This window comes from Mauremys reevesii, linkage group 1 (genome assembly GCF_016161935.1).
Source record: "Mauremys reevesii isolate NIE-2019 linkage group 1, ASM1616193v1, whole genome shotgun sequence".
Lineage (NCBI taxonomy): Eukaryota > Metazoa > Chordata > Testudines > Geoemydidae > Mauremys > Mauremys reevesii.
The window spans coordinates 113,395,736-113,409,847 of NC_052623.1; the positions used below are offsets into that span (position 1 = coordinate 113,395,736).

A 14,112-nucleotide genomic window follows, 5' to 3' on the forward strand; every position below is an offset into this window, starting at 1 on the left:
CCCCGCAGCTCCCAGTGGCCGTGATTCGCCGTTCCCAGCTCCACTGTGCATCAATGTTTTTATCTGTAAAATAGGGATGATACCACACACATGCAAATCTATAAGGGATGTTGTAAGGCTTAATAAAAGAATGTGAAATGCTTTGAGATCCTCAGAGGGTAGATACTATACAAGTGCTAAGTATTATTTGTCTTACAGGATGTAGTACTCCTTTTGAGAATTGTATCTGCAGTTCCTTAGTCTTGTGATGAAATCTCAGCCCTATTAAAGCCAATGAAAATTTTTCCATAGACTTTGATAGAACAAGGATTTCATCCTTGGAATCTGATCTTTAGGCTATTTAACTAATGATAAACATATTTTCTTTTCTATTTTTTTTTAGGTTGGAGACATTGTGATGGTAAAAGAAGATGAAACATTCCCATGTGACTTAATATTTCTATCAAGCAGCAGAGGGGATGGAACATGTTTTGTTACAACAGCTAGTTTGGATGGTGAATCTAGTCATAAAGTAATAAAATACTATATTTTTTTTATTTTAAAAACGCTATAACAAACTTTTTTGCATACCGTGCACAGTAACATCCTATATAATAGTGCAAGCAAAGATACTGGTTTGTGTGATTTTTTTTTTCATTTACACTGTCATTAACTTATTTCCATACCATTGAACCATTTTATGAGGAATTTTCTAACTGGTGCTTGGCTTATGTATACTTGCACTTTTGTATGTGCCCAACATGGGCACCCAGAGGTGAAGCATGAGCTAGAGTTGTGCATGCATATACATATGTGAAATCCTGGTTTGTGCAAGATTGGGGGCACCGAGGCATGCACCCATTTGGAAATGTGAATCTTTTATGTAAAAGGTTAAGAAAAAGCAAAAATATTCCACTTAGAATTTAGGCTGCTTAGATTAGAGGAAAAGAGTAATTCAGTTTTCTTTGCAGTATGAACTATATGTGAGTTATGACAGGCAGAGGAAAATTCCAGATCTGTATTTGGTAGTGCTTATTTTTTAATGAGAATCATTATTACATGGTTCTTGACAGTCTTAACACAAAATATGAAAAATTTACCTACTTCAGGGCTCTTCTTTCAGTTACATAAATAACTTGGTCACTGCATGTGTTCTGGCTTCTGTTTTTTTGTTACACCTTTCTCCTTCATTCTAGACTTACTATGCTGTTCAAGATACCAAGGCATTTCATAATGAACAAGATATCGATGCACTGAATGCTACCATTGAATGTGAACAACCTCAGCCTGACCTTTATAAGTAAGAAAATGATTTGTATTTTTATAGCTTTAGTGTATGCTACTAAGGTATCCTGTAAACAAACTATAAAATAATGTAATTAATTATTGAAGGGATGTTATCAATTCAAACTTAGCCCAAAATTTAAATTTAAGACAACTAAATAAAAATCCAGTGAAGTGGCTGATTTTTTAAAGAAACGGTCTCCTGCAGTATTTGAAACCTAAGCATTGCAATCTAAGAACTTCATAGTGAAACTGATTTTCATTGTCCTATCCAAGCAGACAAGCAATTCAAAGGCAAGTAAGGAGCATAAATAGTGACATGTAAATTTGATTTTTTAAATCTTTTTTCCTACATTTTTAAGATGTTCAAAACATGGGCTAAGAAATGTGTGTTTGCAACCTCACAATCCCTCAGTTTTTTACTTAGTTGTTCTAGTTGTGTATAGTTAGTACTCTTAGTATGAGTGTTAGCTTAGTTAAGTGTTTTCCCTGGTGATGCCCTCACCAGGGTTCAAACGTTGTCCATGATGCAGAGAGGTGATTCCTAAATGGTTTGTAAGTGTATGTATGGATGATCATTTGGCAGCCCTGCAAATGTCCAATTGAGATGTCACTTAAGAAAGCCATTGACATAGCTTGTGCTCTCATAGAAAGAGCTCACACCCATGGAGGGGGCATAGCCTCACCTATTTTGTATGCAGCCTTGATATAGGATGTTATCCACTTAGTAATTTGTAAAGAGACTGCCTGGCCCTTCACACAATCCGTACAACACAAGTAGACGAGGCAAAGCATGACAGGGTTTAGTCTAGAAGGCTAGATGTCATCTGATGTCTAACCTGTGAAGGTGCTGCTCTTCCAGGGATGAATGTGGCTTAGGAAATAAAACAGGTAAATACACCACCTGGTTCAAATGAAACTGAGAGACTTCTTTAGACGTAAGTGTTGGTTACAGCTGCAATGTCACTTAGTCTTTGGACACCTGCGCATAAGGAGGCTCTGCCATCAAAGCCTGTAACACTCAGACTCTCCTTGCGGATGTTATCGCCACCAGGAATGCAGTTATTTTTACACAGGAAAGGAAAGTGACAAGATGACTGACTGGCTTGACCAGAGGTCCCGTCAGAGCTAAGCATAAGGCCCCATGACTGAGGATGCAGCAAATTCTCCAAGATGCCCTGGATGCAAGCCAACATCAGCTGAATTTCATGGGCCAAGGTCACATTGAAAACCACTTCCATTTTGCCTAATAGGCCATTCAGGTAGAGGGCTTTCTACTATTGAGTAGGACCCGTTGAGCAGTGGCAAACATTGCTCTTCCTCTTCATTCAACCACTGAGCAGCTATGCAGTGAGATGCAGGGAACTGGGCACAGGATGCAGATTGCAACTGTGATTCTGTGTGAGCAGGTCAGGATGGAGAGAAAAAGATATGGGAGGCTGAATGACAACATGAGAAGGTCAGAAAACCAACACTACCTCCTCGGTCATGCCAGGGCAATGGGGATAAGCTTAACCCAATCCACTTTCAGCTTGAGGATGACCTGTGGAATGATAGGGATCAGAGGTAAAGCATAGAGGAGAGCTGATTGCCACCTGAGTTGGAAGGTGTTGATCAGAGAGGCCAGACTGAGGGCCCCCTCTGTTGCCCCCAAGAACAGACTCTAGGCTCCCTTATAATGGCCAGCCTACATTTGTAACTCAGAATTCAATTAGTCTGGTTTTAGTAGGTGAAAGGGGGTTTTAGTAGGTGAAAGGGGGTTGCTCACCCTCAGGGAATTGCCAGGGTTTTACCAGAGGGTTTCTCTCCGACCTTTGGAGGACCCCCCCATAACAGACTAGCTCTGTTAACCCCTGGGAGGAGACAGATACAGCCTTCCACTGAAAGGATTTACACTCAGGCAGTTATTCTTCAAAAACAAAAGTAACCTTTATTTAATGCTATATTTCCTAATACAATAACTCTAAAACACATAATAATATTAGGAAAAAACAGCAGATCTAAAACATATACTAAAGAAATAAAACACACATTTTCTTAACAAACGCGTAAAATCCCATTAGCACAGATGCACATTAAAGTATGCAAAATTGCAATATCCTACAATTGGAAAACAGCTTTTAGTGATTTGCATTCTAGATATGATGGCCAGTCACACATAGGAGACTGACAGCAATTTTTTAAACATTAAAACTATACATATAACAAAAAGCATACATACACAATCATCTAGCTTTATCATCCCATACATACACATTTACATGTTACATTATATGTATATCAGAGTCATTATGCTTACTTCTTTGATATCTTCCCTTCTGCTCTGTCAAAATGGGATTGATATTGCTGCTGTTTTTTCACTGCTTGCTGCTGCTTAGTGATTTAGCTTTTTTTAGTGGACTTCCTTCTATCCTGCTTCTGTCCACACCAATGCCTCCCCCCCTCCACACACACACACAGGTACTTTTCTACTTTCACAGACAAACTAACTCAAGCCTGTCAGCTCCTTGCCTTATATACAGAGTTTGATCTGTTCTGATTGGTTGTTTCTTCAAGCCCTATCATTATCATCCAATCAGCTTCAAGTCCTCTCTGTGTCAATCAAAGCCAGACCTGATTGAAAACCTGCACTTTAAAGATGGACTTGTTTGAAGATCTGTGTTCTGCCTAACTGACTCAGGTTTCTGGAGTGACCTTTATTTCACCCCAACCAGCCTTCTTGCTATTGGCTGAATCATTCTAAGGCCTCCATATTGGTTTTCACAGCTTTGGTTTCTTGCGACCACCATCTTGCTTTCTCTAGCTGTAACGGCTTAAAACTTTCTTTATTAACGATCTAAATACTTATAATTACCAAATATATATATATATGCACCTTAACGTTATGTTTCACTGTCACCAGTCCAATTTCACTAATTTACATAAACCCCAAACTTCGATCTTTCCCTTCTTCAGCTAATGGTGACAGATCAGTACTATTGATGCTGGACAGTGTCTCAATGCTGATCAGTATTTTCAGCACACAGAGAAACTGGAAAATCCTTTGTATCGCCTCAAGCGTAGAAGAGACGGCATTTCCTGTTTTCCCTTGTAGTAAATAGGTTGATTGTCAGGCTGCCCCCAAGCTGTGAAGATGATTTGCAGAACACTGGGCTTCAGAGACCACTTGTGACTCAGGTTAAAATTCCTGCTGAGATGGTCCAGGAGATGGTTCTGGGCTCTGGGCAAGTGATCAGCTATCAAAGTGATACTCTTCTTGATGTATAACTTCCACGGCCTGGGTGCTTCTTCGCAGAGCACTCTCTGGAGTGTGTTGCCCGCCTGTAAAAATAATACATTGCAGTGGAAATGTTGGTAAGTATGTGAACCATTGAGCCCTGATGTAGTCTAGATCTAGAAGACTGTGACATGCGTTATGTTGATATGCAGTGGAGCACTCTGCTTCGATCACAGACGCTGAACATTCAGCAACACCAGATGTACTCCCCAACCCATCAGAGAAGTGTTGGTGACCACAGTCCTGGTTGTTAATAGCCAGACAAAGGGAATGCCCTGACATACATTCCTTTGAACAATTCACCACTGGAAGGAGGCCAGGATCAACAGAGGGAGGTGGATTAGGAGGTGACGGGTTGGACAGTAAACTGTCCTGAGCCGCATTTGAATTGGAAGAAAGCAAATTGAACCACCTGAGTGCATGCAGATATGTTGTTCAAGAGCCTCAGACACGTGCAAACTGTTTTGGAAGGTTAAAACTGTAGACCCCAAGACAAAAGTGAGAAGTCTGAAAATGGTCAGTCATCAAAAAAACTCTCAAATGTGTAGAGTCTATTAGGGCTCTAGTGAACTCAGTCTTCTGAGTGGGGACCAGTGTTGACTTCCCACTGTTTAGGATGAGACCTAGATGGTTAGGCAAGCACAGCATAATGGGTACATGAGAATATTTTCTCTGGACCAGTCCCTTAGTAACCAGTTGTCAAGATACAGGAAGACATAGGTTCCTTGTTCCTGAGGTCTGCCATCACCATGATCATACACTTGGTTAAAAACCCAAGGACAGAAGACAGACTGAAAGGGAGGACTACATATTGAAAATGGTGGTTTGCCACAATGAACTGGAAGAATCTTCTGTGGCTCAGGAGGATCACCACATGAAAATAAGCATCCTGAAGGTCCAGAGCAGGAAACCAGTCATTAAGTCAACCCAGGAGGATAGTTGACAAGGTTACCATTCAGAGATTCATGCATCCTATATATTTGATGAAGCTGCTTAGGTCAAAAATGGATCTTGCCCCTCCTTTTGGATTTGGGAACCAGAAAGTACCAGAAATAAAAACCTTAATGCCGGTGCACCAGATGAACTTCTTCCACTGCACCCAGAATCAGTAGAGATTGGACCTGCTTGAGGAGCAGTATCCCCTGAGAGGGATCCCTGAAGAGAGCCTGGGAGAGAGTGTGGGGAGGAGGAGTGAAGAGGAACTGGATAGCATAGCCTGATCTGACAATGCTTAGGACCCAGCTGTTGGTGGTAATCAAGCCCCAAACATTGAGAAAGCAGGCTAGCCTGTCCCTAAATGGGGGGGAGGGAAGGGGGGAGAATGAGATAGTAGAAGTCCCAACTGGACAAAGGAGTCAAACTTGGTGCTTGGGGGTGCTGGAGTAGGTCGTGTTGACTGGTAGAACCCAGAGCCCGAATGCCGCCATTTGGGACCTATGTCCTTTTCTAGGTAGTCCCGCTGTCTCAGGGGAGAAAAAGATTGCCTAAAGGGGTGTTGAGGACAGTGCTGCTGCTGGCACTGTTGCTGGGCACTGTAATGACATGTTTTGGCCACCAGCATATATACCCCCAAGGAACATAGAGTAGCCCTAGAATCCTTGAAGGGGAGTGCAAAGTTTCATTGGTTTTGTCTGAAAAAGTACCTGACTGTCGAAGGGCAAGTCGTCTACTGCCTGCTACACCACAGGAGAAATGCCCAAATTGTGCAGCCAGAGTGCCCTTCTCATGGTCATAGCTGAGACCATCACTCTGGCCAAAGTGTCAGCCACGTCAAGTGCACACTGCAGCAACATCTTTGCTACCAAGGAGCCTTTGGCAATAATCACCCAAAATTTCTCCTTGGAGGCTTCAGGCAGGTGGTTTGTAAACTTAGACATAACTGTCCAATTTACAAAGTTGTACTTGGACAATAATTACTGCTGGTTAGCAAACAACATTGGCAGGGAAGAGGTGTAGATTTTTCTACCATTTAGTCCAGCCATTTAGAGTCCTTGTCCTGAGGAGTGTACTTAAATTTGCCCAGCTGAGCTATGTCGTTCCCAGCAGTTATGACCAGGGATATAGGGGCCCCTCAAATCCCAGCATCAGTACAAAGTAGCATTTCTGCAAACACATTCCCCTAGGTGGCACCAAAGCTGGCATGCTCCAAAGAACCTTTCCAGGTTCCAGGTGCGCATCATTAATGGGGAGAGTCACTTTCCATGGAGTCTAGCAAATTACAGATGTTCTCCTGCAAGAACTCCACCTGGATGCTCAAGGAAGCAGCCACACACCGCAAAGGGTCCTTGAAGGCCTTGAAATCCTCAGGCACTAAAGGAGAGCTGGGCACTGCTGAATTTGTCCAGGGACAATGAAGAGGCAGTTAACTGTGCCAGTGATGGGTCACGGACCACGATGGGACAACTCTGGAGGCTCCACATGGGGAAGGACATCTGGTGCCTGAACTTTCGACAGGTCAACAGCCCCAGCCACTGAAGCACCCATTGATGTTGCCTTGAAGTGGGATGGGGAGGGCAACCTCCATGATTGAGGAGCATCCCACAGATTCTATGGGGGCTACAGAGCATAAGGATAAAACATTGGTGGCCAGTCGGTACCAGGCTACGGACTCCGTCCCTATGGCAGGAAGAATGCTGAACTCAGTACCAGTGCTGCTCCCTGAACAGTCCTGTATATGGGCCAGGTGATGGAGAGTGGAAGAGGATCCTGACCTGGATGCCAAGGAGACGGGTTTCAGGGCATAAAAGTGGAGCCAGCCCTGAAGGCACAAGCAACCGGCCTGACTCGTCTGTCACCCACAGCAAGAGAAGGACTGGTGCAATGGTGGAAACAGCATAGCCAGCACAGAGTATGCCTCAGTTGTCTCTGGCGCTGGCAATGGTGTCAGTACTGAAGTCAGTGGTGATACCAATGCTGCTAATGGTGCCGAGGTAGAGGGCAGGAAATGCTGCCACAGTAACATTGGCACCGCAAAGGAGTTTCCCAGTGTTAAGGAGATCCCTTGTGCTGAGCCCAGCAATGGCCTCACTTCGACAGTCTGCGGTGCCCATACACCTCAAGGTTCAGCTGCCCATCCAGGCAGTGAGGCTGAGGATGCCATAGCCCTGGCAAAGTCCTGGACCAATGGTGAGCTTGGGATGGAAAGGCAAAGGAGGTCTGCCACCTTCTGATATGCCACTAGTGTGGAAACAACCAGTGCCAGCATCACCCTTGATACCAGACTCAGTGGGTGCCCCGGGACTGGAACTGGAGTCAATGGTATGTGGTCTCACACACCCCTTCATAGGACTGGGGAGCAGTTGGAAGGACCTGCTTCTTCCTGCATGCTGGGGGGCAATAACCGTACTCTTCCTGGAAGAGGAAGAAGAGTCTCCACAAAGCCTGGAGCAGTCTTGATTGGTCTTAACACCTTTTCCTTGGCACACTCAATGGGGAGTGTCTTCTTCACCTCTTCATAGAGGGGCCAGTTCCAGAGTGCAAGTCAGTACCACTCACTGAGGTCGAGGACGACTTCCGATCCTCTGTAGGCCTTGGTGCTGAGACAGACTTCCTGGCCTGCCTGAGAAGATGCTGCTTTAGGCAAAGGTGTCTAGCCACCTGAGTCTGTTTTGTGAACGAACACCTCTTTGATGTGAGCCTTGACTAAGCAGAGCAAGCTCTTGTGTGAAGGTTGTTACTAGAGATTGCCTGCCTCCACCCCTGACACACAATGTTAGAGCCCTGGTGAGGGCATCACCAGGGAAAATACTTAACTAAGCTAACTAATATTAATATTAAGGGTACGTACTATCTATATGCAACTAGAACAATTAAGTCTAAAACCAAGGGACTGCAAGGTTAAGAACCACACACAGTTCTGACTCCAGCCACCATTAGTAAGAAGGAACTCACCGGGGGTGGTGGTAGCGCCACCTCATTGTAGCCGGGGGAGGGTTATGGCCATGAGGCACAAGCGCCGCCTGCTATGGGTACTGCTAGGCAAAATTGTTCAGCTCTGGTGTTCTGGGCATGCACACATCTAAATGGAATACACAGCTGCATCACTTCTTGAAGAACTACAGTTATGGTAAGTAACCATATCTTTTAGGAATTGAAAATGAGTGGATAAATGTGCTCTAATTAGGAGGTCTGCAAGTAACCTTAGAACCACATTCGCCTTTGTTACACACAACCTTTTATTGACTCACCGTTATAGCTGATGTCTTCAAATGCTGGCTTATAAAAGTGAAGTTTATAAAAAGTTTAATATGTTTTAAATAAATCCAAATTTTCAGGCTTCCTTCTCTATTATTTTGATTATATGTAGTCCATATAATATTTAATGAACTTTTATAGCATATAGAACCTTCATAGATAATTTAAAAAATAATCTTCATCTTAATGTATTTTTGCAAGTTTTTTAGAAGTGAGATGCAGTGTCTGAGTATATAAAATTTCAGATGGTCATAATTCAGATATTAAAAATGTTTTACAAATATTTCTCAAGTTATGTTTGTGTGCATATGTTCTATATAAAAAAAATTAATATCTGGCATTAATACTAAAGTACTTTTCCTCTTACAGATTTGCTGGTCGAATAAATGTTTACCATGATAGGAATGAACCTATTGCAAGGTAAATCAGAGAGAGGGTTTTTAATGTACAATACCTAGGTTTCTTTTGTCCCTGAATATGTGGTGATCTTGAGGGAGAAGTATGTTGTCTTGGTTTTATAGTAGGAATTTTTGTTTTAAAAGTTTACAAAATTCAGGTTTGTGTATAGCGAATATTTTATGCTTCATCTATTCAATCAGCTTTTTTTATGTTACATTTTGTTTTTAATATTAGGTTTGTGATCTGTTTTGATAGCACTTTGTGGTTGTCTGTATCATAGATGTCTGAATGCAAGTTAACAATTGATTTACTACATTTATATAGTATTGTTTACAATACCAAATTGCTTTGCATGCACAGTATATAGCTATTTCAGACATTGCTTCCTTGAATAGCTTCATTCTGTTCTACTTGTATTGTTCTACATAGGTTCTTACGCTACCCTTCTCACTGTAGGATCTCAGCACTTTCCAGTAGTACATTAAGCAACATGACTGTCTGTCACATGTAGTTAATTCTTTCTCATCTTCTCTGCAGGGGAAGAATTGTGTGTGCAGTGTAGTGTTTTTTGTTTTGATAGCGGTTTGGGGGTGTGTGTGTTTGTTTTAAATATACATATTGCTGTGTTTGTTAGAGAAGGCAAGTCAAAGAAGTACTTCTTCATGGAATAGAAGGTAATGGTACTGAGTTCATTCCAGTCTGTCTCCTGCACAGACAAGCTTCAACCATATGGTAGAAAGTTCCATTCTGCCTGAAGAATTGAATTGTCAACCACGGTCCTCATCTAAGGAGTTTTTAGATATACTGGGCCTAGGCCATTGAACGCCTTGAAGATCAGGACCTCAACCTTGAACGTGACTCACTATTCTGAGGAATCTGAGAGAACAGCAGTCATATGCTCTTATCCTTCATACTTCAGTGTATTGCAAACAATATGCAGGGTGCACAGCTGAGGGCTGTGATCCTGCCTCATAGACAGAGTGCTGTCAGAGTTCACAAGACTCCACACAGGCAGGCAGATTGCTTTGCAGGATAGGGGTCTAACATTGCAGACAACACTGAGCAGTCACAAATTTAGAGTTTCTTATAATAAGGCTTCTTAAAATATAGAATGAAACATTTCAGAGAGAGAGACAACTCGCCACTAGAGTGAAACGTGGCAGCATATAATTGTGCACAGCAATACCACTCAACAGTTTGGAACAGGAAGTGAAGAAATTTTCGACTGAAACTATTGGGGAAACTTGGAGAAACAAAATATACTGGCAGTACATCTCCTGTTCTATCTGGCAAGAGCCCATATACACAGCATTCATTTTCCACAGATCAATTTATCTGTGGATTATAAACTCTAATTTGCCCACTTCCTCTGTTTGTTGTCGCCTGCACATTGGAAGCATGGAAGAGCAATTCTCTCTTTTTCTGTGTACTTTCTTATTTGTTACTATTCTTCTGCAAGAGAAGAGAATGAAGAACCACAGAAGCAAAGCTAGAGAGGAAAAGCAAAGATGAACAAAGAAGCACAAGGAGGCACCATTTATCCTGTCTGCACAATCAAGGACCTCATCTACAGAGGGAAAGAAGATCCCCCTCCTGTATGTGCTTCTGTCCAGGTCTCAACCCAAGAGAAGAAAAGCACTGGGATCAAGCTTTTCCTTTTGTAGCTACTTGCAGGGGCCCAGTAACCAAGGAGCCAGCCAGGGCTCTGCATTCTCAGAGTGGCTCCTGTTAAGCCTCTGCTTAACCTCAGTAAGAGACTGCAGGGTGTCAGTTCTCTTACCAGTGAGCCCAGTCGGTGAGGAGAATTCCTGCTATTCCAGATCTTCCTGGCCCTCCCTGCTTAGTTTGTCAAGGTGTTCTGGCTCCCTCAGGAAACCTGTGTACCCCATTAGCTGTAAGTGCTTGCACAGGTCTAACTGATAACATCTGAAAACAGGATTGCACAGGTATATCTGAGAAGCCTAATTCAGGCAGCAGAGCAAACCATTGCAACTTGAGCAAATTTGAAATGCAAATCAGTGAGCCAGTGAATTATAGAACCTTGCAATGCCATTTTTATAAAGGCACTACAGTGCTGTAAGACCAAGGCCTGTCCTCCACTTATGACCCCATTTTACCATTTGCTTGCTTTGGAGGGTAATCCCTTGAAACATAGCGTAGATTCCAAGGCAGACCCTGGCCTTCCCCACCACTCTGGGCTCATTTCCATCTTCAGAGGTTCCCACTCCTTTAGTGGCACTGACCTTTTCTCCCCTCACTCTGTCTGTCAAGGAGTCAGTCCTATATGGTGCTTCCTCCTCTCTGCATACACTGGGTCTGAGGTATGTACTGCACCATCCTCATTCTTGCCATGTTACTTGCCTCTTGAACTCAGACTTCTTTTGAGTCTAGAAAATGAGACTTTCCTTGTTGTCTCAACCCAAAGCTCCAGCATGTTGGTATTATCATTTGTGACCTGGAGAACATCCTGCTTCCATACCTCTCTGTACTATGTGGGGTTGAGGAAGAAGAAAAATTCCTGGGTGGAGCCAACCAAACAGTTATCCTCGAGCAAACTCAGGTAGCTCCTGCAAGCACTGTTGGCTAATTTCTATGGCTCTTATGGGGGACATTCTCTCCCCTGAGCTGACTGGCTATTTGCTTAAATCGCTTTACGCATAATCTCTTCACCTCAGTTTAACGCTACGTGCCTTCCATTTTTTCTTCTCTCTATTCCTTCCTTCAATATCCCCTGTCCTTTCCATTTAGCTAATCCTTTCCCACCAGAACACCTCACCTGACCCCTCCCCCCAATACAGCCAGATCACGGAACTAGCTTGATGTTTGCAAATGAAAACTCAGTTCACTCTGCTTGGATGTTATTGCTGTTCCCCTGTCCTTTTTTTGTGTGTTTATTTAGATTATAAGCACCTTTGGGGCAAGGACTGCCTCTTGCTCTCTGTACACAGTGCTTAGCACAGTGGGGCCCTAGGGAAATAACAGCCAGACTGCAGTAGTATATATGAACAGGCAATAGGAACATGTAGCTCCGTGTTCTTTTCCTTCCCCACTTGCCCCATCTGTGTTTGGACTTAGCCTTTCCCTGCCCCCTCAGAACAGTCTCTCTCTTAAACTGGGGAGCTCCTGTCCAGGACAGTGGGAAAGTGGAGCCTGCACCTCAATTCTTCCAGGAGGTGTGCCAGCAGCTGAGTCCAGAACAGTCAATTGGCTTGACTCCAGCAAGACAGCTACACTAACCACATTTTGGAAAGTACTTCTGTCCCCAAACCATGGGGAAGATACATTGGCCTGAGACTGAAGCAAGGAACTGGGATATTGTTTCCCTGGCCTAATCCTGTTCTGTAGAGCTGCAAGAGAAATTAGGCTAGATATAAATGATCCTGCTGGCTTCTTGGTGGCCCCATCGTCTTTGGTTTTCTGACCTCAAGAGCATGACTGTATACTTCTCCGTAGATACTATCTAATAGGCCAGAACTGCTATCTGAGACCAGCCAGCTTCCCCAACTTACAACACCTAGCCTTGAGGGATGGCCTGGAGATTGAGCAGAGCTATTTAACTTTTGATTTCTTGGAGGAAATTGCTGAGTGGCCTTTGTGAGCAGAAGCCTTTGTGAGCATGACAGCATTCTCTTAGGTTAGCGTATCTTCATTCACTGGATATTGGAGAAAGGGGAGGATGTATAACGATGCTTCTTTTAGTGCATCCTCAGCATTTTACAGGCAGATTTCAAGAAGGTCCTAATTCAGTAATATTTCTCCAATAAAGTTCATGGCTAAAATTCAGACTCTAAGCAACTATTCTCTTTGCTTTGAGAGTTGCAATAAAAGCAAGGCCACCAGTAAAAATACTATAGATGAAAGACTGTATTTTGTGTCTATAGCCAAACTACGAAAAGCTTGTCCTTGCATCGTAAGTGTCGCTGTTCTTGTGGTGTGGTGTGGTATGGTATGGTATAGCAAACTCTGGTGCATAGAGAGTTGAGCTATCTGCCTCTTCTATTTGCCTCTTCTATTTCATCTGTTCATAGCTGTATACTTTCAACTGTCACTACCAGCTGGTTGTCTTTTGCCACTGACACTTAGTTTGGCTAGTTGGTTTTCCAAGCTTCACTACACGTGAACCCTCCTTTGGGATGACACCATATACTACATCCACTATCTCTAAGGGCTTTTGCCAATTGGGATGGGAGAAGAGGGACATATGACATTAATAATCCTATTTTTATAGTCTTCTCCCATTCTACATCTCCCCCACCTCCCCTCAGGCTATTTAGGGATGGATTGGGCCTTATGTACAGACTATGACTGACACATTTTCCTCCTGCTTCCTGATTTGGTGGAGTCTGAATGCTGTCCATAAGACTTGTGGCCAGGAAGGATAGGAGAAAAGAGAAAGATGGTAAACAAGATTACTGGGAATAACCTTCCCTTATACAAATTGGCATTAACAGCCGATACCTTACAGTGTCGTGAAATGTCTACAAGTGGTCAGGTCCAGGCTTTACATCTTTTCTAAAACACAGCACCTTTTAGCACAGTGCTGAAGCACTCTTCTAGTTCAGTGCTGACTCAAATTAAAAACACTACTTTTTTGATATCCAAACTTCCTTTCCATGAAGGACCAAGCAAAACATATCTTTAAATTCAACAAGATTTCAAAATAGTTTTCAATTCATTGGTGATATTTAGCACACATATTCCCAGCATGCCGTATAAAAATACTTGCTTCTTATAAGATATATTTGAAGTACTGTATAAATTCTCAAAACTTTGGATGACTTAAAGGTTAGTTTATACCAATCTGAGTCTAAAACTTTTGTTCCATCAAATTTCTTTACAGCTAACTTGAAAAGGGAGGGAGAAGGAGAGCTGGAAAGCAGCCATCTTTCCCATCCTAATGAGTTTCCCATCCTAATCAGTGAACAAAATTAGATTGTACAATTTTCAGGGGTGAGAACTAAAGCAAGATAAGTTGGTTA

At 42.8% G+C, this 14,112-nt stretch overlaps 1 protein-coding gene across 8 annotated transcripts in view; it reads left to right on the forward strand.

The window, feature by feature from the left end:
- Window positions 1–14,112, forward strand: part of ATP11A (ATPase phospholipid transporting 11A) — a 234,710-nt gene that overhangs the window by 149,718 nt on the left and 70,880 nt on the right. For 7 of the 8 annotated variants that reach the window (XR_005585383.1, XR_005585384.1, XM_039490954.1 and 4 more), the window contains exons 6-8: window positions 383–511; window positions 1,176–1,279; window positions 9,104–9,154. Coding sequence is in view for 6 of the 8 variants with exons in the window: in XM_039490954.1 (XP_039346888.1) it covers window positions 383–511; window positions 1,176–1,279; window positions 9,104–9,154 (284 nt within the window). In the remaining 2 variants the exon portion in view is untranslated. The remainder of the gene's footprint in view (window positions 1–382; window positions 512–1,175; window positions 1,280–9,103; window positions 9,155–14,112) is intronic. The other variant, XM_039490983.1, reaches the window with a different exon arrangement.